The 26,717-nt window shown below is 38.3% G+C and overlaps 1 protein-coding gene and 1 pseudogene across 2 annotated transcripts in view; both read left to right on the top strand.

Annotated features, from left to right (window-relative positions):
• Positions 1–1,963: 1,963 nt before the first annotated feature.
• On the top strand, positions 1,964–6,904 carry LOC143588034 (pectin acetylesterase 8-like; annotated as a pseudogene). The gene is made up of 13 exons (XR_013145016.1): positions 1,964–2,020; positions 2,565–2,646; positions 2,742–2,902; positions 4,934–4,991; positions 5,081–5,160; positions 5,270–5,356; positions 5,447–5,571; positions 5,714–5,774; positions 5,868–5,921; positions 6,019–6,096; positions 6,174–6,279; positions 6,545–6,687; positions 6,777–6,904. The product of XR_013145016.1 is annotated as a pectin acetylesterase 8-like (transcript).
• The window catches only part of LOC143588035 (pectin acetylesterase 7-like), a 36,142-nt gene continuing 16,157 nt past the window's right edge, over positions 6,733–26,717 (top strand). The window contains exons 1-2 of the mRNA XM_077069155.1: positions 6,733–6,856; positions 24,589–24,684. Coding sequence (XP_076925270.1) covers positions 6,733–6,856; positions 24,589–24,684 — 220 coding nt within the window. The remainder of the gene's footprint in view (positions 6,857–24,588; positions 24,685–26,717) is intronic.

The raw sequence follows: 26,717 nt of genomic DNA on the forward strand, positions 1-26,717 counted from the left end.
GCCCTTGCCTTCTTCCTTCAGCTACACAGATTCTTTTAAATTTTTTACTGGCTGAGGCTCCGTCTGGTTGTTCGTTCTCTGGTCTTGGATTTTTTACCAGGTGAGCCAACTTGCCTGATTTCACATCTTTTTCGATCGCATCCTTCAAATGATGGCATGCATCAGTGTTGTGCCCTGTGGATTTGTGAAACTCACAATATTTGCCACTGTTCGGTGGTCCCTTATGGAGTAATGGCCTGGGGTTTTTAAACTAGACATTCTCTGTGCTTAACACTTGCGAAGGCGTTTTGGTGATGGGAGTCCATATTCTTGGTAGAGGTCTGTTGGGCTCTCTGCCGCCTTCCTTCTTGTCACCTTCTCCGCGATTAAGAATGTCTTTTTGGGGTTGGGGTGAACTTTGTTGCGCTTGCTTTTCTGTAGGAGAATAATTGGTTTGTTGCAACCTGGACCATACGGAGTTTTGTTTGCGCCTCTTTTCATTGTTGTGTGGTGCTTCTGTTTGATGCCCTTTATCTCTTGCTCTGTCTTGGGCAATTTGTTTTTCATTTCGCGCGAAGACTCGCGATGCTTCCATAAGCTTAGCCCAAGTGGTTGGCATGCCTTCTCTGCTCACGAGAGCTCTGCGGAGTTGATCACTGCGCGCACCTTGTATAAAGGCCACGCGCAAGAGTTGTTCAGTGATGCCTCCAATTGCAAGAGATTCCTGATTGAAACGAGTTATGTAGTCTTCAATGGTTTCATCATTCCTGCGTACGCAGTGCATGATGTCATCGGGGTCGCGCGTGTGTCTGCGCTGCTGTACAAAATGAGCCTGGAACTTTTCCAATAGCTCTTCGAACCCATCGATTTGTCCTGTCGGCAAGCTTTTGAACCAGACACGCGCTGCGCCCGTGAGGCAGCGAGCAAACATGTGACACCATGTTGGCATCGTCCAGCTTTCTAAGTTTCCAGTGTTATAAAAACCTTGTAAGAAATCATCTGGATCTGTTGTACCATCGTACTTGCCTAAACCACTTGGCATCTTGTTTTTTGTTGAATGGGAGCCTTCGCAATGCGCTCAGCGAATTTTGAATGTTTTACCAAGATGGCAGGCCTATATGGTGTGGTTACGTCCACTTGCTCTTTCGCTTGTGGGTTGTATGGTGTGTATAAATCCATATCAGCTTTGGCTCCAGGTGCTATGTGCACGTGTGCGCGAAGCTGTGAACCTCCTGCATGAGTATCTCGCGTCTTCTTCATGTTGTGCACCTCTTCCTCATCACTAATATCAGCTTGTTCGGTGTGAACAGAATGACCGTCTTCCAGCGCGCGCGTCTTTTTTGTTGTTCCCTGAATGGTTTGTTTATCAAATGCGAGCCTTTGTGTTAAATCGGCTAACTTTTTGTGTTTTACCAACTCATTGTATTTGTCCATTAAACGCCGTTGTTCGTTTATGAGCCATTCTTTAGGGTCATTGGTTTCAACTTCCGGGCCCATTGGTCCTTTTTGTTTTGCACCAGTCAGATTTTGGAACATGAGATCGTCTGGGGGAGTTTCAGTTTGACTATGAGGTGTTGTGTTGAAGGGATGGTTACCGGTGGTGCGCGCAGTGTCACGCGGCGCCCTCAGAACCTGATGTCCCTCATTAACATCCTCAAGCTCATTATCCTCCAGAACTTGATCATTGTTTCGAACACCGGAAACCATGGTGAAGAGAAAATTGATGAAATAGTAGTTTTGTTGCCGTTGTAACAGGTGATGGCGCCAATGAAGAAGCGTGGATCGACTTACTTGTATACGATCAACGTCCCTCGGGTACGAGTGTGCTATATCACCGATGGTTTTCCGAGATACGAGTTCTTCCACCTATAAAACGAACAGCACCGTGAGCTTACCCCTCAGAAAGGGACAGAGGGGTCCTCTTTGGGGTAACCCTCCGGTGTGAGAATCAGATATTGTAGGATGGGATAATCAGGATGTGAAAATGAGTAAAGGATTTAGAGTATATTTTCCTGCCCCCTCCAACTGTGGAGGTGGTGTGGTATTTATAGTATTAGGGTTTCCAATGACTGGGCTCAGACCCAATTAGGGCCTTTTTGGCCTCCTCCTATTGCTTCGCGCCACGTGTACTTAGGACACATGGTGCTTTTTCATTGATTATTCTCTGACCAAGGTATTTCACCTGACCCATGTGCCATCACGTGGTGGCACATAGGCTTTGCTGAGTTGTCCACCCTTCATTGGCAGCTGTCAACATCAGCACATTCTTTATTCCTTAAAAGATACCTTCTGGAAGGTTGCCTGATGAGTACAATCATGGTTGTCCTTATCCTGATTTGGATTAGACTATTGTCTCATTTGTTGTGTGTCGCTTACGCGCGGCCTTTATGCGCCTATCCCGGGGATGCGCAAGGTCTTCTCTTTATTCTCACAGATGTTTCATGCGCTTGCGCATATGTGATATGCGCCACGCGCAGATGTTTCATGCGCTTGCGCATAGGTTTTGGCTTTGTGTCTTCATGACATCCTGATTTCAAGCCTCTTGTGTATATCTTGTGGGTTGACCCGCCCCGCTCGATGTTAAGGCGGGTGCATACCTCTTCAACATACAAAGTTCAGAGGAGGTGGGGATAACAATCATTGAAAGTGTTGTTTCCAAAGGAGCAGGTTTTTATATTTTTTATTTTATTTTATTTTGTTTTATTTTAGTTACAAAACGTTGTGCACTTATGAAGAAATGATGAGTTATATTGATGGTGCAGTTTGTTTGGATGGAAGCCCACCCACGTACCAGCTCGAAAGAGGATATGGAAATGGTGCCAACAGTTGGTTGATTCATATGCAAGGAGGAGGATGATGTGATACCATACAAGATTGTGTTTACCGCAAAACGATGAGCAACGGGTTGGGATCATCCAAGTTTGTAAGGCCCCGAACCCGGTAGCCCTACGTTCGCATCGGATTTACTCATAAACACAGTTCTTACAAATCAGAATTCATTAAAACTTTCGCGGAATATAAAAACTTTCTTAAAACATTTCATATCAAAACACGTCTTATCTTAAAACATCATTTTGCCTTTCAAAATAAACGAAACATTAAACTTAAACATCTTGAGTCTTCCGATGCCAGCCTCTTATTCAGTGCCACGTGTCTCCTCAAGCGAGATGCCTCCTCCTACTCACCTGCGTGCATACTAAAAGTCAGCTACGCTGAGTGAGTTCTAGTTAATCAAGCAACTTATCATACAACCACTACATGCATCATATACGTATCCGAAGACACGTAGTCCACTATCTAACCTGCTTACCTTACCACTTAGCCTCTTATTTACACCTACCACCTTACCAATTTGCCACTTTAATAACGTATAACGTTATGCCACTTTGCCACTTTGCCACTTTAATAACGTTTAACGTTATGCCACTTTGCCACTTTAATGACGTAGTCACGTATAGGCTTACCCTACCACGTACTATCGTCATGCCACTATCACTCTTACTACACCCTTGCCACTTCTAACACGCTCTACCTCTACTTATCTACAACATGCTTCATACCATTTACATAATAAGCAAGTCACATCATAGCATACATACACACTAATAACCACTTGGCAATCACTGTCCTTGGCGATGCTTGCAATATCCGAAGATCGTTCACGCACCAACAAGTATTATATAATAGCTACCTCGTATAACATCTATAGCATACACTTACCACTTAAGGTAAGTGTATTCACACTTCACATCGAGTATGCACACAGCCCCGAAAACATAACAAGGAAATGGGGCTAGAAACTCACCTGAACTCTGCTTCTTCCTCCGATAGTTGTAAATCCCTTCTTTAACTGAGCTCGGCTGACTGTATAAGTTACACGTATCAATACTCGTCTGATTTAATCTGGTGGCCTAGTATTAGATTACTTTTACTTATCGTTTTAATTTATTTTCTAATCGAACTTGACTCTAGGCGAAGTTATACCTTAGGCGAACTTAGCTTTAGGCGAAGTTAAACCTTAGGCGAACGTAGCTTTAGGCGAAGTTGTCATCAGGCGAACTTAGCTTTAGGCGAAGTTGTCATCAGGCGAACTTAGCTTTCAGGCGAAGTTGTCATCAGGCGAACTTAGCTTTCAGGCGAAGTTGTCATCAGGCGAACTTAGCTTTCAGGCGAAGTTGTCATCAGGCGAACTTAGCTTTCAGGCGAAGTTGTCATCAGGTGAACTTAGCTTTGCAGGCGAAGTTCATCAGGCGAACTTAGCTTGCAGGCAAAGTTGTCGGCTGCAGCTACTGTTCGTCCTTAATCATCTTCGTTTCTTAACCAAATAACTCGATTTAGGTATCCACGTAATCGTCTGACCAGTGCCTACAAACCCCAACCATCAAATCGGCCTAACATCGATGTTTAAGGGGTGCTATTTAGGCATATAGGTTACGGGTTCTTTTAGGTTAACAATTAACCTATCAAATCTTAACCATTTTCAGTAAGTTTAGCTTTGTAGGATTCGTTTTTACCATACAAACACCGATCTATCATTTCTATACTAATCCAAACCTAAACGAACATGTTCTCGATATAAACGTACCGTAAATGAGTCGAACTACGAACACGAGCTGGTCTTGTTGCTTTGGTTCGTCACGACAATCTAGCACCAACGAGCTCGGGTCCTTGCCTTTGGATCTTGGTTCGGGTTGTGTGTGTTTTGGAGTGTGTAGAGATTAGGATGGATAAATGGATGGAATGGAAAGGATTGGGGTTTAAGGGAGTATTTATACTCCCTTAAGCCCATGGACCGAAGGCCCATATTTCCTTTTGGTCCATATCTAATCCCATCTAATTATCCTACTAAGTCTTCATATTTTGCTATTATTATTATCATTCCACTAACTCGTTTATTTCACCCGACAAAATAATATATTAAATATTACCTTAGAAATTTCGGGATGTTACAAAGTTGATGCCGGAGTTGTACTTCTCCAGGATCTTGAGCAATAGAGCAGATCAGAATCCTAGTATGGATCTAATATTTGCTTAAACTGTTTTGCGGGTTTTAAGGTTTAATGTTTTTATTATAATAATGTCGGATACATTCTATTTTCAGGCTTCTATAATTGGAATAGGGTTTATATGAGATATTGTGACGGGTCATCGTTTACTGGAGATGTGGAAGCAGTTGATCCTGTAAGCTGTTTAATTCTATACGTTGTTCAAAAATTTATAAATAAATAAATTATTTTATACCCAACCCTGAACTATGACTCGATTAATGTTTACCATTTGATTATTATAGGTCAACAACTTATACTTTAGAGGTGCAAGGGTGTTCAATGTCATTGTTGAGGAACTCATGAGCCTTGGAATGAAGAATGCACAAAATGTAACCTACCCTCTTTCTGATTCGCACGAAAATGTTATCCGTTTTTGTTGATTAACATGTTTGACTAAACGAGTAAGAAAATATCAACAGGCTCTTCTCTCTGAGTGTTCCGCTGGTGGATTGGCAGCAATATTGAATTGCGACAAGTTTCGTGGATACTTTCCAGTAAATACTAGAGTAAAATGTGTTCCCGATGCCGGTTATTTCGCCCATGTGTAAGCCCATTGATTTTCCTCCCTTTATTGCACACTTGTGTTGCACACACACGTATTTATAGAGAATCTATCGTTCACAACATAATTGGTTGTGTTACTTATTGTATCAACACGCACGATACTAATGCAAAGGTTTCAACAGCAAAGACCTCTCGGGGGAGTATCGTTTCGAACAATACTACGACAGAATCGTAACATTACACGTAATCTCTATCTCGCTAACTCACTTTCATTCACTCGAGTTCAATGAGTTCATTTGTGTCTTATAAGCACTTATTCAATTTCTATGATTGTAGGGATCCGCAAAAAATTTACCATCAGGATGTACTTCGAATATGAAACCTAGTTTAGTAAGCACGCTATCCATCTAATGCGGTTTATCTTTGTTTTGTTGTACTTGTTGACTCAAAGCCTTACGTGGTCGTCAAAATTCGATTCCCATTGCAGTGTTTCTACCCTCAATACGCTATGCCTTATGTTAAGACGCCTGTGTTCGTAGTAAACTCGGCTTACGATACATGGCAGGTAGGTTTTATGTCGGTATTTCGTGGCATTAGATCATAATATGTTGTTTCTAATTAGTGTTCTTTGTTTTACTCAAGGTGTTCTATATTTTGTCATCATATGAAGCCGATCCAAAGGGTGAGTTCACCAAGTGCAAAAATGATTTGTCACAATGCACGCCAGACCAACGCAAACGACTCGAAGGTGATCATTACAATTACCATTATTTTCTTTTTGGTTTTAATCCTTATCAAAATAAAATAAATAAATAATCTTTTTTAAGGCAAATTCTTTGTTATCCACGGGACTTGAAGGGTAGGGCCTTTGGGTGTCACTAGGTCACCAACCCCATGACAATAATAAATAATCTTGATAAAGCGTTTCAAATATTACGAAAATAAATTAAATAATTTATTTAAATGTATTTCACTAATACCTTTTTTTTTCTTTTTCTTCATTTGTGCAATAGATTTCCGGTCAGATTTTCTGGGGGCGATTTCGGTTGTTGCTAATAGTTCAACGAAATGAATGTTTATTAACAGTTGCTACACTCATTGTGAAACCGACCAAACAATGTGGTTTGAAAAGCCTACTTCGAAATTGGAAAACAAGGTATTTTCTTTGTTACTTGTGTTTTCGCTTTAATATTTCTCAAAAATGGCTAATATTTCACATTCTGATCCAAATTCGAAATATTGCAGAGCATGGCAGAGGCAGCCGGTGATTGGTTCTTCGACAAAAATGGGTTCCAAAAGGTCGATACCGATCATGTGGATCCACAGTATTGTTAGGCTCCGAACAATTATCAAAAGTTTAGCATACAAAGATACAAAACCTTCTTAAACTGTATTATTGTTATTTATTGTGCGTTACCTTGTTAAATAAATACATCTATGAATGTTAAAAACGTCATAGTTATGCACTTGTTGAATTAATAATTGTATTTTACATATAATTATTATAAAACGAAAGAAGTTCATATATGGTTTAGATTGATTGAGCGTGTGTTACAACTTTATCCAAGAAAAATACCACTTATAAAATGTTTTATAGTCGTGGGCCCCTCCATTATCGTATTGCATCCAATTTCTCTTGTCTTCATAGTTTGATCACGGACTATGGATTGCACAGAGACCATATTCCTGTGGTACCAAACTTATAATTAACCCCTTTGTCCTTCATGTTGTCAACTCAAAGTAACATTCTTCCAGCACTTGTGTTCAGAACTTATGATGTAAAACTTGAACTAGAAGTTGTGAGGTTGATAGATATTCAGTGTACTACTACTTAATACTTTAATTTACTATATACGTATCTTTATGTGATACTTTTTGTGAACATTTTGCTCTATTTATTTTATTTGTACTGAAATTTATAAATATATCTAATGTAAAAAATGATTAATGAACCGTGTACTAGATTGTTTTAATATTAATCATAGGAAACCGACCTTATTAGTGGTGTAAAATTCATGAAATGATAACTGGTCTGAATCTACTGTCTACAAGTGTTTGCAAGTTTTAGTCTAATAGTTCTGGTTAGTTTAGTCAACAGTTTTATGTCAAATATGTAAGCAGGTTTAGGGAAACGGGTTAATCTCATGTCAATTTGATGGGTTAGAGAGTTGGCTTGTTTGTTTTAATAAATCGTTTAAGGGCCTTTTTTTGGTCAAATCTTAAAGTTGTTGACTATTTTATGTAAAGCTTAAAGGTTAAAAAAGAGAAATGAACTTCAAATTATTATATAGTGTAAAATCAAATGTTTGTAAATTGGTAATTTCTAAACTCTGCATACCAATATATACACATTTGCATAGTTTACGTTTGTTTTAATATCTAAATATGACATGCTTTTATTTATAAAAGAAAGTGAGATTTGCGGTCCGTGTCTCCGGTATTATTTGTGTCGGTTGGGCGGCTAGCAGGTACGACAAAGGCCTTGAGCATTCTTATGGAGATCCGTGTTTTGGTGGTAGATTGCAGTTTTGGAAATCATGTGAGATCTCATATTCCAAGCCAAGCCCAATTGGCAATTGGGCATGAATACGACCGATTATTCTTTTTCCTAATTTTCTTATAATTGACATATAAAATTATCATTATCAAGTGGGTCGCCGTTGGTGACACTTTTTATACGTTGACAACTTTGTTTTTGTAGGAGATTGGAACCAGTGGCGGCCCCACTGTTTAGAAGGCCTAAAGCAAAGTAAAAATCATGAGGTCTTTTGTAGTGTCTTTATTCGATTAACTTTTGAATTATTTAATTTATTTGAGTCATTAACAAAAACTGATCCGGTAACTATAAAACACAATTCAAACCCATTTTTTATACCCAACTACAAAATATAAGTAAACTGGTTAAAAAAAATCCAACTTCAAGTTATGGTTGATAAATTTGATTCAACTATGCCTTAATACACACTTGTGTAAGTACCAAAAACATTATTTGTGTATAATACAAACGCTAGCAAGTATGAAGCTGCTGAGATTGAGCACGGGTCTTCATGAACCCAACACCAACCACTTACCACCACAACATAGGAAAGGAACATTCATAACTTTTAAAGTAAATATAATATATCTTAAGTTTATAATATTTTTATTGTTATTATTATTTTAAACGAGGCCCCAAAATTTTGGGGGCTTAAAGCCCTAGCTTTACATGCTAAGCTTGTCGGGCCGCCCCTGATTGGAACACGAAGAACGTGCGGAATTTACAGTGGATACTTAGATGCTTTAATTTGGTGTTCGGGATAAAAATAAACCGGTTATATGGGATCCAGGTTGAGGCTCTGTAAAGATCGGTGACGATGGAACTAATCGGGTGTAAAACGAGGTCGCTTTCTTTTAAATATCTCTGGCAACAAGTAGGCGCGAATATGAATTTGATGGGTTTGTGGGATCTGATGGCAGAACTATTTAGAAAACGGTTATCAATATGGAAAGCTAAAAATTGTCAAAATTGGAGGAAGCTTCGCGGTAATAAAGTCGATGTTTAACTTGTTGTCGACCCACTATTTTTCTTTGTACAAGGCTTTGGAAGGGGCGTTGATAGAATTTGAAGGGTGTTCTTTTGGGACAGGTTAGAGGAGGAGGCCAAAATAAATTGGATGACATGGAATAAAGTGATCTCACCGGTGGAATAAAGGGGCAAATAATGACCTAGTAAATCCAAAAGTAACTAGAAACGAAATCAACTCCAAGACTAAATTGAAGTTTTGACCAAGCACGAATTTATGTTGAAACTAACTTTTACTAGTTTGATCTATGGGCTACTATAGTAACAAATTTAAAGGAACATCATTTTGTAATAACCTGGCCACAAGTGAACAATCAGCCTGCTGTAGTTCATTTGTAAACTTCATCAGTATCACCCAATTAACAAATTAATAAATAACACATAAATCGAATTAGTAATTAAGAAATCAACAAAACAAAGTAACAATTTACCCTCGCTCCTCATAAAGTAATTAACCAAGAAAGGAACCAGTTTTGCACTTTTCATTTGCGATTTTGCATTTCACAAATCGACTGATGTACATATTTTATCTCAAACCAGTAAACGGGTTGAACTTGTCACCTCTACTTGACTACTTAGGCTATGGTATTTCAGATGATGATAAAGCTTTTATAAAGATTTGCAAATGAATATTAAGGAACTCCAAGATAAGCTTAAAGAACTAGAAGAACAAGATTTCGAGGTGGATGATGATGAAGTGGAGGTTTGTAAACCCAAAAAGGAAGACATTTTATGTTCAATTTGTTTCCATTTATTCTCTTTTTGATTTTACCCTTTATACTTGGTGCATATTCACGTAACCCGAAATCCCGAATCAGCTCATACATGAATACCGAAGTCAAATAATTTGTCAGTTAAGAGCAAAATGTTCAAACTGATTATAACTAAGGGTAAGGGGTGTTTAAACAGTTTGTTTTCATGGGCTGGTGTGGTCCAACCTGAGCAACCCGAACATGACACGAACACTCACGGGATGACACAAACACGGTCTATTTAACCAATTTTTTTTATATTTATTTATTATTGTTTTTGCTGGCATATTAATACTTTATAGTTAAAATTTTATAATAATAGGTACAAATATGTATAAAACACTTACATTTTTAGTTATAAAAGTTAAATGCTAACCTATTTTATTTTTTAAGTTTTGGTATAACCCAACCAGTTTATTCTTGACATTTAACATAGTTAAAAATATATAACGAAAATAAATGAGGAATATTCTCATAATAACCCTTTTGAAATGAGAGAATCCTCTAATAGCTCAAAAACTTTCAAAATTCGGAAATAACCCTTCAAATCTCGCCTGGGTGTCACATCCCGGCCCAAGGCAGCGGAGCATGTCGGGGCGCGACGCGATTGTTTCAATGCACACGACACTATTAAAGTGGTAATATTTAAGCAACTCATTTATTTCATTTAACATCAAATACAAAACATCATATTCATACAAATACAACAAAATACAATGAAATAAATAGTTCATTTAACTATAACCTAATAGTCCAAAATAAAAATAACGTCTTCAAAACTTCAATCAACCAATAATCAAAACATGTAACGTTGCATAACATTTTGCCAACACGAATGTTGGTGAGCAATTCCATGATTTTTCTATATATAATATAAGATAAAATCCATAACTCTTATGTGAAACAGTAAATAACAACAACAATTGCGGTATATAAATCATAAAATAAATTAGGCTCCTTTCTAATAGGTAAAACTACCAAATTACAAGAAAGAGTGTATGATCATACTTACTGAGAATGAAGATGCGGCTAACCAACGAAAGCAATAAACATTTAGCAATTAATCATATGAGTCATATAACACACAATCGAGCAATTATTCTCAGTAACACGTAACTTGAGTTTGCGGTTTGAGAATCCAAGTCATATATCATTTTAGTTCAAGTAAGTATGCAAGCTACCCCCAAAGTATAAAAATGAAAACATGGATGAAATTACTCGCTTGGAATAGGTGACTTCAATGAAGAAATACTTCGAATAAAACTTCAAGAAAGCGAGTCCAACGATTTAACGTGCGTGTCCTAGATTGAAAGATCTTGAGTTAATATTGAGCCTTGAAAATAGAATATAAATTATAAAATAGTTCATAAAAATAAAGCATGGCTTTTAAAGATTTTATGTTATATTTTACAAAATGCGGTTAATAAAGTATGCATAAAATAAAATGAGCTTTACATGAAACCGGTTTTTTATGTTTAGCTTTACTCAACCTTTGTTAAGTTTTACATATGGGAGTTGGTTTAGTGCTAGCGTGCACAATCCCGCTAATGTAAGCTTCAAGAACCAACTTTTAAAGATTTGTTTGGTTTAGTCGGTTCGAGACTTGATAAAGGACCAAATCCTAATCCAACTTACCAAACTATTTAAATATATGAATTACTTCAATAAAATCTGTAGCTTAAGTAAGTTTGAGAATTTTTATTAATTAAAGTCTCAAACTCGGTTTTAAGCGAGTGTAAGTCGGCCCGGTCTTAGTATAATATATACCAAGTTTGGTTCCGACATACCATAATCTTAGAAATATAAATAATTTAAAGTGAAACATAAGTTAAAAATGTTAGAAAAGATTTTTGGTGGTTTGAACGGTGGCTAGCTCGTTAAGACGAGTAGTTCGACTTTTACTTGGTTTTTACCCGAAAGGTTTAAGCCAAAATTTGAACCAACACTTCCAAAATCTTAAGTGATATGAGAAATAAAGTAAAGCATAACTAAAAAGATAGGTTGAACTTTTGGTGGTTTGAACATTGACTAACTTGTTAAAACAAGTGTTCGATTTTTCTCAGTTTTTACCCGTAACTTGGGTTTAAGCAAAGATTTGTTCTACACTTCCATAACAACCATATAATAACTAAAAATATAAAGAAAAAGTTAGATCTAAAGTGTTTGATGCAACATGGTTGCTTAAAAGTTAATTAAAGTGATTAAACGAGTGTTTTGGTTTGGTACGGTCCTTGACTTGGTATGAAACCGAGGATGGTTACCACATGCCCAACACCATAGAACTAAAATAAAAAGGAAAACTCAGATATAGAATGTTTCATGCAACATAGTTGCTTAAAAGTTAATTAAAGTGTTTAAACGAGTATTCGTTTTTGGTTATGTCCTTGACTCGGTACGTGACCTAGGATAGTTACCACATGTCCAAAACCATAGAAAAAAAATGAAGTAAAATTTTCATATCTAAACTCAAACAAGAAAGTTAAGCGAGTAAACTTCCCGAAAATGACCCAAACGGACCTAAAATGCATATATGTGTTTGAATTACCACAAGCCTTAAACAAAGATGAAAAGGTTTTCTCAACATAAAATAACTTAGAACAGCTATAAATACCAAAAACATATACCCGAAACTGATTTAAATGCAAGATTCGGTTCTGTTGACTTTTTGTGACATTCGTCAATTTTCGATTCGTTTTCGTATTTGTAAACCCGACCCGTTGGGTCGTTTCGATGTATTAAATATTTTAATAAAGTGATTCTCGACATTTAATGTTCATTATTCGTTGTTATTCAATTGTTTATAAATTCCCGAGCCTTAACGTACGAATAAACGCGTAAATAATCCAAAACCGAACACTATTTAATTCGATTATTAAGTTTAGGGTTAAAAGTGTAAAACTTGAAAACTTTATTTAACTTAGAAGATATTTATATTATCATTTAAAGGTTCTTGAAAGTTTAGGGCTAAAACTGTAAATTCTATTTAAATTATAATATTATAATTACCAAACCCTACCCCGCCTCCCCCCCCCCCCCGGTTACCCGTTTTCCCAGCGAACCTCCGGTGGCCGGAATCGGCGCCGGAGGTAGCCGAAACCTCGTATAACGCGTGTTTTAACCCCGAGTAAATATACCAAAATGATTCTCCGTCAATATTAAGCAATAGCCAACTAATTAATTGTGATTCCTTGCCGTAAAACACCTCGTAATCGACGCCGGATTTCACGGGATTCACCATTAATGCAATAACCGCGTCCACGCTCCTCCTACTAGTATAAATAGGACCCTAACCTTCATTAGAACTCGCTCACTCCTCTTAATCCCCCTCTAATACACCGAGTTTCTGTAATTGGGAGTTTCTTTGTTAACTTTTCCGGCAAACTTAATCTCGACCAAACCAAAACGTATAAAGGTAATTGTTGTATGTTTATTATTGTCGATGAACCAATAAACAATAACCCTAAACTAATTTGAACAAACATAGAACAGAAACCCCAATTGATAAAATTAGGGTTTATATTCTTGATAAAGGAAGAAGATGAATTTTCATTATTATATATATATATATATATATAATGTTTTTCAGATGTAAAACGAATATGACTCATAGCCCAACTGTTAACTACGTAACATGTATCCAACAGACCTGGGTTCGAAACCCGGGTCAAGCGCTATTTCATTCTTTTTTTTTTCCTGATAATTTGTTTATTATTATTATTAATATTAACTAAAACCAAAAAACTGTAATACTATATATGTATATTTACAACCAAGATCTTAACGAATATTCAGTCTATAGCAGCCGGTAACACACTGAACATATACCACCCAGGCCCGGGTTCGAAACCCGGGCCAGTCACATTTTTTTTACATTATTTAATAACAGTTTATTAATAATTAATTTACCTTTTTAATCATTTAAAAATCATTATAAAATCATAAAAACCTTTTTAAATTAAAAAAAATTATGTAAATTGAATATAAAATACATCTCACCATTTTACGTTTAAAAAAAAACAAGTTTCTCGATTTCGTAAACCATCATTAAAAATTGTTATTAAACGTAACGTAAACTTTAATGTTCTAAAATCGTCTCTTAAAAGCAATAATTACGTTCTCGACTTACAAACAATAGTTCAAGTATTTCGAACGTGTAAACTTCATATCCTCGCAGTTAAAATACTTAAAATCATATTAATAACCAATTTGCCGTTAAAACATGTATAATAATAATATTATAATCAAAGAATGCAAAATAATATAAAATTGTAATGAAATAATAAGTTCTAAAATTATTCGTGCAATTAATCAACCTTAAAAATCCCGATAGAGTAGTCGTTAAATGTTGCCTTTATTCTTATTTATAGTTCGTACGGATTGATCGCTTCGGTTCCTTTGACGCTTTCAAGTTATTTTTATCATTTCGCTTCAATCATAAGGTGAGTTTTCACAACCCCTTTTTAAATGTTTTAATGTTTTGGGGTGGCATATGCATCCATTATAAAATTCAAGTGTTATTACTTCGATTAGTTACAAACTACAATTCAATCATGGACTTGTGTGCTTATTTGTTTAATTGTTATATACGTGGAATTCAAGTAGTTGCTTCATTAAGTATGATCATACGCCCCCCTTTGCACTCAGGTCCATTTGTATCAAGTGGAAAAGGGACCTCATTATCCAAGTACGTTGGTAGCCCCAACTGGAAAGGATCTTCGTTTGTTCTTTACACTCAGGTCCATTGCATCGAGTGTAAAGAACCCTTGTGTGCTTTTCACAAGTTTTCATGGAATTGTATGGTTTTTACGTAGTATTTAAACTGTGGAAATCTCACTAGCTATATTTATAGCTGGCCATATTTTATACATATGTTACAGGTACCGTGATTAGAGGATGAAGGACTAGAAGACGCTTAGAAAAACTAGGTTATTTAATAAACGAGACATTTGTTTTTGTTATGATTTGATTTCAATTTGTATTTTTATTTGAACTTGTGTTACATGATACTTTAATGAATTAATGTTATTATGGTCACCAAATAGTGCCACGTGTGTTTGAACAATCTGTACGTCACACTCGGGCGTTTCCGCTTTAGCCGGGGTGTTACACTTTTAAAGTCAAACTTAAGCAAAACTAGCTAGAACAACTTGTAAGTTCAAATAATTTGGGAGAAAGAGAGGAAGATGAGTAGGAGAAAATGGCCGAAATAGAGGGGTATTTGTGGGAAAGATTAGGGTTTGAGGGATTGGATAAAGAGTTTGCCCGTTGGATAAACCGGTACACTTTGATGTTTTATTTACAAATGAGTTTTGAATTAAATAAATTTTGACCATGGATAAAAACATGTTTGGAGGGTTCTAGAATAAGTATGGGTTAAGTCTTGGTTGGTTTGGATGGCTACAACATGAGTTCGGGCCTTAAACTAGCTTAAACTAACCAAAACATTAAAAAAATTGATTTTACTGAAACAAACCAGCCGGCTGAGGCCAGCCCTACGCACCATGTGAGGTGGGGGTTCTCGGCCAAACTTTGGATTTTTTTCAATTTTAGTCCCTCTCGTTCGTTTTAGGTCGTTTTGAGTACAAAATAAGCGTTTTAGACACCGTTAAAGACTTTAGAATGAAACGACATGTATGAAGCATGATTACAATATAAAATTAATTTATTAACATCCAAAGATCCAAAAAAACAAAATGGGCCAGATTTACAATACGAAAACAAATTCAAATCGAACAAAAAATGAAAATGCCACACGGGGCGACACCTAGGTAATCGAGCCGATGAGATTCAAAAATGATTTTAAGTAATCCCGTCTTCTCCGACCAAATTTTAAGCAATCCTGTTTGCTCCATCCAAATTTTTGGGTAAAATTAATTTGTCATTTTCTTTAACATTTTTTCTCTTTCCTCCAACTACTACTTCTTCTTCTTCTTCTTCTTCTTCTTCTTCTTCTTCTTCTTCTTAATCATCATCGGCTCTTAAAATCAAGAACCAGTTAACCGTTCCATGGCTAAGGATTGAAACTTTAAATCGGGCTTGTAAATCATAGGGGTCAACTAAAATTATATTTTTAAGGAAGAACTTCAATCATTTCTTTAAAATTGAAGAAGAAGAAGAAGAAATGTTGAAGGAGGGAGAAAAAATTTATAGAAGAGGACATTTTTTCTTTTCAAAAATTTGGAAGGAGTAGTCTAGATAGTTTAAAATTTGGCAGGGGAAAACGGGATTACTTAAAATTTGGATGGAGCCGACGTGATTCAAATCATTTTTAAATCTACTCAGCTCGATTACCTAGGTATCGCCCCATACGTGATTTGAAGGGTTATTTCCAATTTTGAAATTTTTTTTGGCTATTCTGAGGTTCTCTTTCTTCAAAATGGTTATTATGGGAATTTTCCCAAATAAATGGATTAAAGGGGTTAATCCGTGAACCCGCTGGGTTGTCATAAACACCACCCATTTGTCTAACGGGTTCGGGTTCATAACGAAACTGACCTGAACTCGTTTATACTAAACCTTAAAACCGTGAATTTTAAACTTAAGTTTGAAGTGCATAATTGGTTTGAATCTTTGTCTATGAAGGTGGAAGTGAAAATACAAGAAATCGGTGCTTGAGAGTTTTTGCTTAAGCTAATGTGCTTGACTACCTGATATAAGCCATGTGTTGTAATTGATTCAATTATGGGCTTATCAGCTTATGGTTACAGAAATCTAGGAGCATAAAGGATGAAATGGGAACTTGTGAAAACATTTTGTCATGAAATTATCAAGAACTAAATGGACAAATCGTGCTCATACGAAAAAGATGTTACAAGCAAAAGTCAACCTTTTTCTTTGTTGATTCAGTTAATCAATTTTAGTGATTTTCAGTTTATGGAGTATGATATGTTTGAAAATGCGATAACCTTTTTAAGGTGCTTTATTCAAACTACTTAGTGGAGGATTTATGCTTTTAATCTGTGCATTGTTGCGTGATACATGTTGTGAATGGTCGTCGCCACAATATCATACGCTTTTCTACTAGTAGTAGCATACATAACTTACACATGGTAAAAAAAAAATAATAATAAATAAACAAATTAATTTGATGGTTTTTATGTACATAGGCTACATGAATGGTAAAAAAAACCCGAAAAGACCGAAATAGGTATACCATAGTATGTGATTAAAATATTTTGTATTGTACGTTGTGAAGTATATACATAAAATATAAAATATAATCTTATTATTTAGAGGCATTTACACATATCCTCTTGTTAAGTTACCTTATTACATATTTACCCGTCCCTTAAAAATCAATTACATATTTCCCTTCCCTAAACCACACATATTACATATCTCCCCATTTCATTAAAATTAACTAAATAAATGACTGTTTTACTTTTAATGACATAATTAAATAAGTATTTACACATATCTCATTCCTTAAAGCATCAATTGCATATCTCCTCAAGTTCAATCCAAACCGAGTCAATGTAAAGACTAACATATCAAACACTAATAAACCAATTGGCATCGAACTTTTTAATCAATAGTCAATATAAAAAAGTTTTGGATTAAAATTTTTTTTACCAACAAAAACAACTCAAATATAATAAAAAAAAAGTATACATGAGACGGCGGGATTCAGAGGGAAAAAGTGGTGGTAGTCATTTATAAGGCGGTGATTAGATGGCCAGAAGCTTGCCGGAAAAATCAAGTTTGTTGGAAGTAGGTTGGAGAAGATTATTTGATGGTGTGGGTTTAACTCTATAATTACTAATATAACTTGTTTTTTAATTAATTTATTAATAGTAAAAGATATGGGTAACTTGGTAATTTGATATGAAAAGGGAAAATTTGTAATTGCTTATTTAGATGTGAGGAAATATGTAATTAAGGGTGTTAAGTAAGGGAAAATATGTAAAAATCTCTATTATTTATTATGATAACACTAAGATGTATGTTACATGTCATTTTTCTTATTTGTAATAGTTATATATTAAGAAAGCATAAAATAATTATAATGGTAAAAAAATATACTTGAAAATCTCAATGAGTGTTTTTCTTTAAACAAACTAAATGGTATACTGGATGCTCGTGGGTATGCCCGATACCAACGAGTATTGGGTTGGTATAAGACACGATCTTACAACCGAGTATGAGACTGACATTACTAATACGACAATACCTGGATCCTTTCATCCCTAACAGGCTATGTGTGAGTATGCAAGAAGTATAATATTTAAAAAAATATGAATTATTAATAAAAAAATAAACAAAGTAGAATTTTTTTTTTATCACAACACAGACATATATATGTATGTATGTGTGTATACAAGTTCACTTCGGTTTTTTTTTAATTATGCTTCAATTTGGTTATTTTTGTTTGATTTTTTTAATTTTTTTATTTTTAGATAGGTTTTTTCGGTTTCATACTTCCATGCACACACAAACAAACCTATCAAATTCATGACAAGCTTTAAATTTATAATATGTCATAAATTCATAATTAATATTTTATTTTCTTTTCAAGTTATTAATTAATAAGATCATTAAATGGTTTAATTCATTGACTTACAGGAAAAAAGAATTTATTTATACTTTTTATGAACCCGATTAATTAATGTTTCTTTACTTTTCTTTACTTACTTTTAATTAATAAGCATTTACCCTTTTTAGTTAATGAATTTATTTGCATGAAACCGCAGCATTCAGTTCCTCTCAAACTTTAATTTTCACCTCATACTATTGGAAACTTATGTATTACACCTTTGGGTTTGATTTTAATTAATCTTAAAGTTTACTATGTTGAATATGAAACTTTTAATACGTATGGAGTTCGCCCCCCTGCGTTTTCGTTCAAACTTTGTCACCGGTGTTAAGCGGATATAACTAAAACTTGTATCAAAGATCGAGTACGTACGTCAACTTAATCTAGGGGTGCAAACGAGCCGAGCCCGAGCTGGACTAAGCTCGTTTAACTTACACAGAGCTCGAGCTCGGCTCGTTTCGAGCTTTATTTTCAAAGCTCTAGCTCGGCCTGTGAGTAGATTTTCAAGCTCGGGCCCAACTCTTTTACTATTTATCAATTATTTTTTATATAATTATAATTATTTTATATACTTTTTTCTATTATAACTTTATGTATAAAATAGTATATATTATTTAGTTAATTTTATTAATTTTTTATAACATTATAGATATTAATTAATAATTATTAAATATATATTTTTAAAAATCATATACATGGCAGGCTCGTTTAGGCTCGTAAGCCGGCTTGAGCTCGATAAGTGAAGCTCAGGCTCAGACTCGTTTATTAAATGAGCTTACTTTTAGGCTCGAGCTCGGGCTCGATCGAGCTTTTTAACGAACCGATCTCGAATAGCTCGCGAGCAGCTCGGCTCGTTTGCACCCCCTAACTTAATCTAATCATATTTAAGCCACGACACGCCATTCCTTTATCTAAACAAGTTGAGATGCCAAAAACAACAAAGTTGTTGGCTTGTAAATGACTAGTACTCAAGTTGTAAGTGGATTAAGTGATCACAAACGATTTAAAGAGTGTTAAACAGCTAATAATAAAGATGTAACTAAAGTCATTAGCGTTGTCCATAAATCCAAACTTAAGGAGTCATCATGACAATATTAAAACTCGAAGGGCATCATATTAGTCACATTAATACTACAGGGATCTTAATCGAACCACCCTTTCCACACACCATACTCATACATGCATATATATATATATATATATATATATATATATATCGAAGCTTACACCATTTTCAATTACAAATCTTTCTGGGCTTCTGTTAGAAACAAGAAAAAGGATGGTTTCATTAAGATGCACATTTATAGTGTGTGTGATGTTGTTTCTAAACATCCAAAGTTCTGAGGAGGTGAAGCTAACCATTATTGAAAGTGCTGTAGCCAAAGGAGCAGGTGCTCCTTTTTTCCTATTTGATATATTCATAATTCTAGTAACATAAAGTTGTAAATTGATCATGAATTAAGGAGTGACGAGATTTGTTGATGGTGCAGTTTGTTTGGATGGAAGCCCACCTGCATACCAGTTTGATCAAGGATTTGGAGATGGCGTCAACAATTGGTTGGTTCATATGCAGGTTTGACATGAATCACACCAATTGTTTTACGTAAATATATCATATTTTGTATAGATAATTAACAAACTATTCATTATTAATGGAGTGTTAAAGACTTGTCACTTTGTGATATATGGTTAGACAAATTTTACAAATACATTTATGAGTTATGACTAAGGAGAAGGAGACAATATAATTAAGTTAGTATATTAGCTTTTACTCTCGTATCATTAATATGGGAGACCGAAATATACTTTGATCAGAGGTACGTGCTAAAAGACAATATGAGATTTTGAATCTCAAACTATCTCCAATGCTACGTAGACGCCCTTAGGCATTCTTAACCGTCACGTCATTTGACACGTAATATCCTTACAAATTCTTAAAAACCTTAATTTCATCTCCAACCCTACAAATATCCTTACCCTTTTTAATTTCCATCTTATCACTTATCTTATTACACACAACATTTATATAAAACTGTTTTTTTTACTTTGAGCCCACCTCACAATCAAAAAGCAACAAAAACCAAAGCCGTTATGAAAGGGCATGGTTGCTAAGGTCAAGGTTCCCGGTAGTAAGAGCTACTAAGCTAGGGCCACTAAGGACATAATTTAAGTATTTAATGCATATGATTTTTAGATTCAAGGATATCAGTCAGTTTGAAACTTAAGTCTTTTTTTTTTGTCCAGTTCTATCTACGTGCGTGAATATGATGTTGGGTCAACTTTGAAAAGTATAATAAATGTCTTTTAGCTTCTAACCGAGTCAAATTTCTAATATTTGGCCTCCATGTGACTTAGACTTGTATACCCTATTACCCTAACAAATATTTTAGTCTTTCATTCTATACGTGGGTACATGATACGTGAATTTATTCACTTGGACCATGACTATATATGTCTTTTATCTTCTACCCGAGTCAAATTTATTTTCTGAACCATTGAAGTATATATCTCATAAAAAATTGACTATTATTATTATTATTATTATTATTATTATTATTATTATTATTATTATTATTATTTGAAATTTATCATATGAAAGAACAAATGATGACACATTGACAAAAGGCTTCATTAGTGTTTTTTGAAGCTAAAAACACGACATGGCAATACCACATGGCATCTTCTCATTACCGAAAAACAAAGTATAATGTTTTTTAGGTAGACATGTCATGTTTTCATATTATGGTAAGGCTTTTAAATTTACATGTAATGATTTAGTATTAGATAACTGATTAAATTTTTTATAAGGCTAGTAAATTGAACTTCAATAATAATTGGGTCAAAGTGCCTAGGCTCGCTATTTTCCCTAAAAAATAGTTGTGAGATTTGTTGGATGCAAAGCCAGAATGCTTGGCAAGTGATCTAGCCCTTCAAACTTTATGTTAATTATTATGATTACTTGACATATTTTTTTATTACATTAACACTCACATGTAATGTCGTCTTAGGCAGGAGGATGGTGTCTGAAGAAAAGTGGATCTACTCACTGGTAGCAGATCTACTTTCCTCGGGTTTTGATTGTACTATTTCACCGATGGTTCTTCTGGATCTATGTTCTTCCACCTACAAAATGAACAGCGCCGTTAACTTACCCCTCAGAAAGGGACAGAGGGGTCCTCTTTGGGGTAACCCTCCGGCGTGAGAATAAGTATATGTAGGAGAAGATAATAATGTGAGAGTAAGGGAATCTGGAGAGTATTGCTTAATAGCTGAATACTGTATGATTGTGTGACTGTGTTTTTGTATGTCTTTCCTTGTGGAGTTGATGCTGTATTTATAGTGCTAGGGTTTCCACTGATTGAGCTGGGACCAAATTAGGGTTTTGTTGGCCTCCTCCAATCGATTTGCGCCACGTGTCCTTGGAGACACCTGGTGCTTTTTCATTGGTTATAATCACGTGGTAACCCATGAGTCATGCTGAGCTGCCCACCTTTCATTTAGCAGCTGTCAACATCAGCATATCCTTATTCCTTAAAAAGATGCCTTCTGGAAGGTTGTCTGACGTGCACAATCAAGGTTGCCCTAATCCTGATTTGGATAAGGACGAGGTTGATTATGTGCATGTGTGATATGCGCCCATCCTGAGGATGCGCGAGGTCTTCTCTTTATTCTCACGCGCAGATATTTCATGCGCAGATGTGATACGCACAAGCATGTAATACACGTCCCGCGCGGATGCCCCACGCGCAGCTGCGCCATGCGCAACTGTGATATGGGTGGGCATGTATGATGCGCAAGTATGTGATATGCGCCGCGCGCGGATGCGCCACGCACGATGTGATATGCATAAGCATATATGATGCGTGAGCATGTGATACGCGCGAGCATATGTGATGCATGAGCATATGTGATGCGTGAGCCTATATGATGCTTGAGCATATGTGATATGTGCAAGCATGTGATGCTTGAGCATATGCGATATGCGCTGTGCGCATAAGTTTTGGCTTTGTGCCTTGATAATATCTTTGATTTCTAATGTCTTGTATATATCTTGTGGGTTGACCCGCCCCGCTCGATGTTGAAGCGGGTACATACCTCTTCAAGCCCCCCCAGTCTAATGTGTGTCTTATCTCGCGCGAGCGTGGTAAGATAGATATTAGACTTACTGATTTGGTCTTTTAATGGTGTTTTGTCGTTTTCTTGGTTGTTTCCATCGTTGCGCGAAGTTCTATCCATTTGGTTGAAACGAAGGGTCCAAACACGTGGTTGGTTGGTGGTGACGTGCGCCGGAAACGTGTCAGACGTTTCGTGTGCTCGAGGTGCTACAGTTGCCTTTCATGTCCCCTCGCACAGCTGTCTGGAACACGTGTCGCGCTCGCATTGGTTTGCACCTGCGAGTGGGGGCGCGTCTCTGCTCCGTGGCTGTTCCGTTACGTTTTCATGTCCCCTCAAACAGTGTCAAGGACACGTGCCGCGGCCACGTTGGCTTACAGCTGCGAGTGGGGGCGCGTGAAATCCGATCAGTTGCCAAATTTCTCTCTCCTGGGCCTATAAAAGCAGGCCCTTAGGAAAATTTTTTATCTTCATCTTCATTGTTGCTAATTTTCGAATTTCTGCCTTTCATATTCTGATTTGAGTGTATTCATCGTTTTCGAATCTTCGATTATCTGCTGCTGCAGTTGTATGTCTGATAGTTCAGACTTCTCTAACCCCTCCATCACCTCTATTGCCTCCCGAAGACGCCGTGTGAAATCTGTGGTGATGTCGACATTGAAGCAAAAGGGCAAGGGGAAGAGGGTTGTTGAGACCACATCGGAAGAAGTAGGGAGGACCAAGGCCACGAAAAGGTGGAATGAAATCCCCTGCAAACTGAGGCAGGCCGATCTCGACAGCCTCATCTCGTCACAGGGTTTTCTCCCTGTGTTTGGCTGCATGTTGCCTGTGGCCGGGCAAACGGCGGCGGACCCGCCTCCCGGCTATATTTCACTGTACACCCATTTTTTCACCCACTGCAACCTTCGTCTTCCGATGACGAGGTTTGTAGGCGCGGTGTTACGGTTTTTCGGGATTCATATATCCCAAGTCCATCCGTTTGGACTTGTGCGCATGACTCATTTCGAGTTCATGTGCAAATCACAGCGCGAGGAGCCCACCCCTCGGCGCTTTCAATTTTTTTACAAGCCCAAGATCCAAGATTCTTGGATCTCCTTTATTCCTCGCAGTCAGAAGGTTAAGTGCAGCACCGTGTCATTCAAGAGCCTTCATGACTGGTCTGAGAGGTTCTTCTACATCAGGGCTGGTGTAATCCCCATCCGCATGACGATGCGCGCGATCGATTATGCGCCCGCGGATGCGGATGTTATTAAGAACCCAACCGGCGCCTGGGTTAAGAAACTGACCTCCGAACCATCCCCCGCCAAGAAAATTCGCGAGGAGGCGCTGGTGGGGGTCGGCATGAGTAAGCTGTGGGCCGACAGCGCGGCGGAGCCTGTCATCCAAGTGGACGGCTTGCGTAAGTTATCGCATTGCTTTATTTCCGCGCTAATAAAATTTGCCTTTGCTGATATTATTTGTCTTGTTTTTGCGCAGTAACCAAGGAGTTTGTCCACGCCGCATACGACGATCAAGTGGAGGGTGGCTCCGTCCCGCTGGGCGCTGGGGAGGTGGGCTTCCCAGATCGCTTCGATGACATGTTCATCCCTGTGGATCTGGAATTTGATTTTGATAGCGACGCGCCTGGTAAGCCTTCGCACTTATGCTTATTCCTTTAGAATACCAATGTTTATTAACAGTTCTGTTGCTTGTATTTGCAGATGCGCTCGAAAACTACGAGCTGGAGCTCGCGGAAGAGGAGGAGGAGGAAGAGGAGGCGCCCCTACTAAAGCGCAAAGCTAAGGGGAAATCTGGCGCAGGGGGCAGTAAGAAACAGAAGAAAGATGACACCCCTGTCGCTCATCCCCATGCTCAAACGAAGGGACCTGAGGAAACCCAGGTGTTTACCACCAAGGTTTCTTTAGCTTCCCTGCCTGTGAAAGTGGGCAGACCTCCTGTCCACTTGAGGTATGGTGGCGTGACCTCCTCCCTTCGCGCGGCTGAAGAGAGAAGCAGTGCCGCGCCTACGAAAGGTATACTTTGCTTACCCATAATGGTTCAATGAGGGCGATTCTGATTGAATTATTATTAAATCTTTTTGCATTTGAATGTTTGCAGAAACGGCGACGGAAGCAGATCAGCCGCAGGCGCAACAAGGTGCTGAGGCTGCGCCGGGTTCTGCTTTGAAGTCCCCTATTCTACCCTCAGAAAATGGTAGAATGAACTTTATGGCGATGTTCGCCGCGCGAACAGAATTGCGCCAAGGTATGTTTTGCGCCATTGTCTTCTGAATTTTTTGTTTTGATCAAGTCATAAACCATTTTTGTTGTTGATTTGTTCATAGGAGTTGTAGCTGGCGTACAAGCTGCTGGTGACACTCCTGGCGCCGTTGCCGGCGCCGCTGGTTCTGCTCCTGCTCCTGCTAGTGCTGAGTCTCCCCTTATTGGGATTACAAAGGAGCATGAAGCCGTATTGCGCGCCGAACTGGCGGCGTCGAGACCTCCCTCGCCTCCTCCTACGCGCAGCCCTCTCCGCGAGACTGGTTTGGAGCCCTCCAGGTCGCAGGAGAAGAGGCCGATTGAAGAAGATGAGGAGGATGAGGGAGCTCAAGCTGAAGACTCCTTCGGAGTCCGTGCCAGCCCTGCGATGCCACAAGACTTCGCAGCGCAGAGTTCTGGTCAGGCTGGCGCTGACTTTTCTGCTTCATCCCCGCAGGTATGTTTTAATTTGTTGCTCCGCTGCGCGTACTTCCATATAAGTATGTTTTTATGACTTAGAACATTTCTTGCGTTTTGCAGGAAGGTGACCACGTTTATCGCCCGAGATGGAATATTAACGAAGACAGTTCCTTCCAATCCATGGGTGTATGCGAGGACTTCTGGGCTCATGCCGTGCCTCCTACTGAAAGGAGGTATCAGGAGGGGCGCACCCGCGCTGACTTGCTCAACGATCACATTTTCGCTGGGTCGGCTTTCTTTGCTGCCTCCCAAAAGCTTCATCGTGATTATATTAAAGTACGCGATGCTCTTGTGGGAGCCCAGCAAGAGGCTAAGGTGGCCGCCTGGAACCTTTCTGATGCTCGCGCACGAGCTGAGAAACTCCAGGCGGAGCTCAGCGAAAACCGAGCAAGTGCCAACACCGCCTTTATTAAGCGCGGTCATGAGCTCCAAGCTGCGCGGGAGAAGCAGCAGGTGGCGGAGGCCGAAGTTGCCAAGTACGCGCGGAGAGTGCGTGTCTTGGAACTGCAGGCGGAGGCGCGTGACCAAGCTATCGTCCAGAGTATCACTGAGAAATCATCACTGGAGAGTGAGGTTGCGCGCCTGAAGTAGGAGTTGGCGGCCGCGCAGGCCGATAGAGATGAGGCCTTGGCGACGGCAGCGTCTAGCCAGGAAGCACTTGATGCTGCGCAGGCGGAGAAAGAAAAAATTTTGGCGGCAGCAGCGTCTGATAAAGAGGAGCTAAAAAAGACCCAGGAAACTGTTGAGTTATTAAACTCCCAGGTTCCTGCCCTCGAGACGTCTGTTGCTGGCCTCGCGCAGGATCGCCAATGGCTGGTGTCACAGGGCATGACTCGTTGCGCTTTGGCGATGAAATATTCTGCCGAGTTTCAGGCCCTTGTGATGGACTGCAATGCTGCCGCGCGCTTGGTGGGTCGAGCTGAAGGGTTTACGGATGGCTATGAATATGGCATGTTGAAGAAGAACCCATCCGAGTACCCTTACAAGAGCGACGCGGCCTGCGCGGACATGGCCGCGGTGGGGGAGAAGTATATGAATACTCCCATCCCCATCCTTGTGCAGGTACCTTGACCTTAATGAGTTTTTCTTGATTAATTTTCCAAGTGTTTTGTACTCAATACATTTCTAATGATTTGCAGATAGCTGCGCTTGCTGACCAGCCCGACCTCGGCGCGCTAAAGAAGTTGCTCGATGAATGCGAGAGGGCTGGTGGCGATGATGGTGGCGCGGGGGATGTTGCCCCCGCCAGCGGCTCTGGCGCGGCGAAAGAATCTGCTCCTGACACCGTCGTGATAGAAGACTCCATTGAGGAGGAAGAACTTGACTATGGTCAGTTTGGAGATGAGGAGCGGGCCGCGCCAGATGCTGCGGGAGATGATGAGGGTGATGAAGTGGCTGACGTCGACGTGGAGACTTGAGAAGCCCTTTATCTTTCTAATTTTTTTTTTTTTTTGTTATACTTGTAATTTGTAACTCATCACACTTGTAAATTTCAATGCTATGGAATGA

This window comes from Bidens hawaiensis, unplaced genomic scaffold (assembly GCF_021521415.1).
Source record: "Bidens hawaiensis isolate Kalapana, Puna unplaced genomic scaffold, B.hawaiensis_p1.1 tig00035957_1, whole genome shotgun sequence".
Taxonomy (NCBI): domain Eukaryota; kingdom Viridiplantae; phylum Streptophyta; class Magnoliopsida; order Asterales; family Asteraceae; genus Bidens; species Bidens hawaiensis.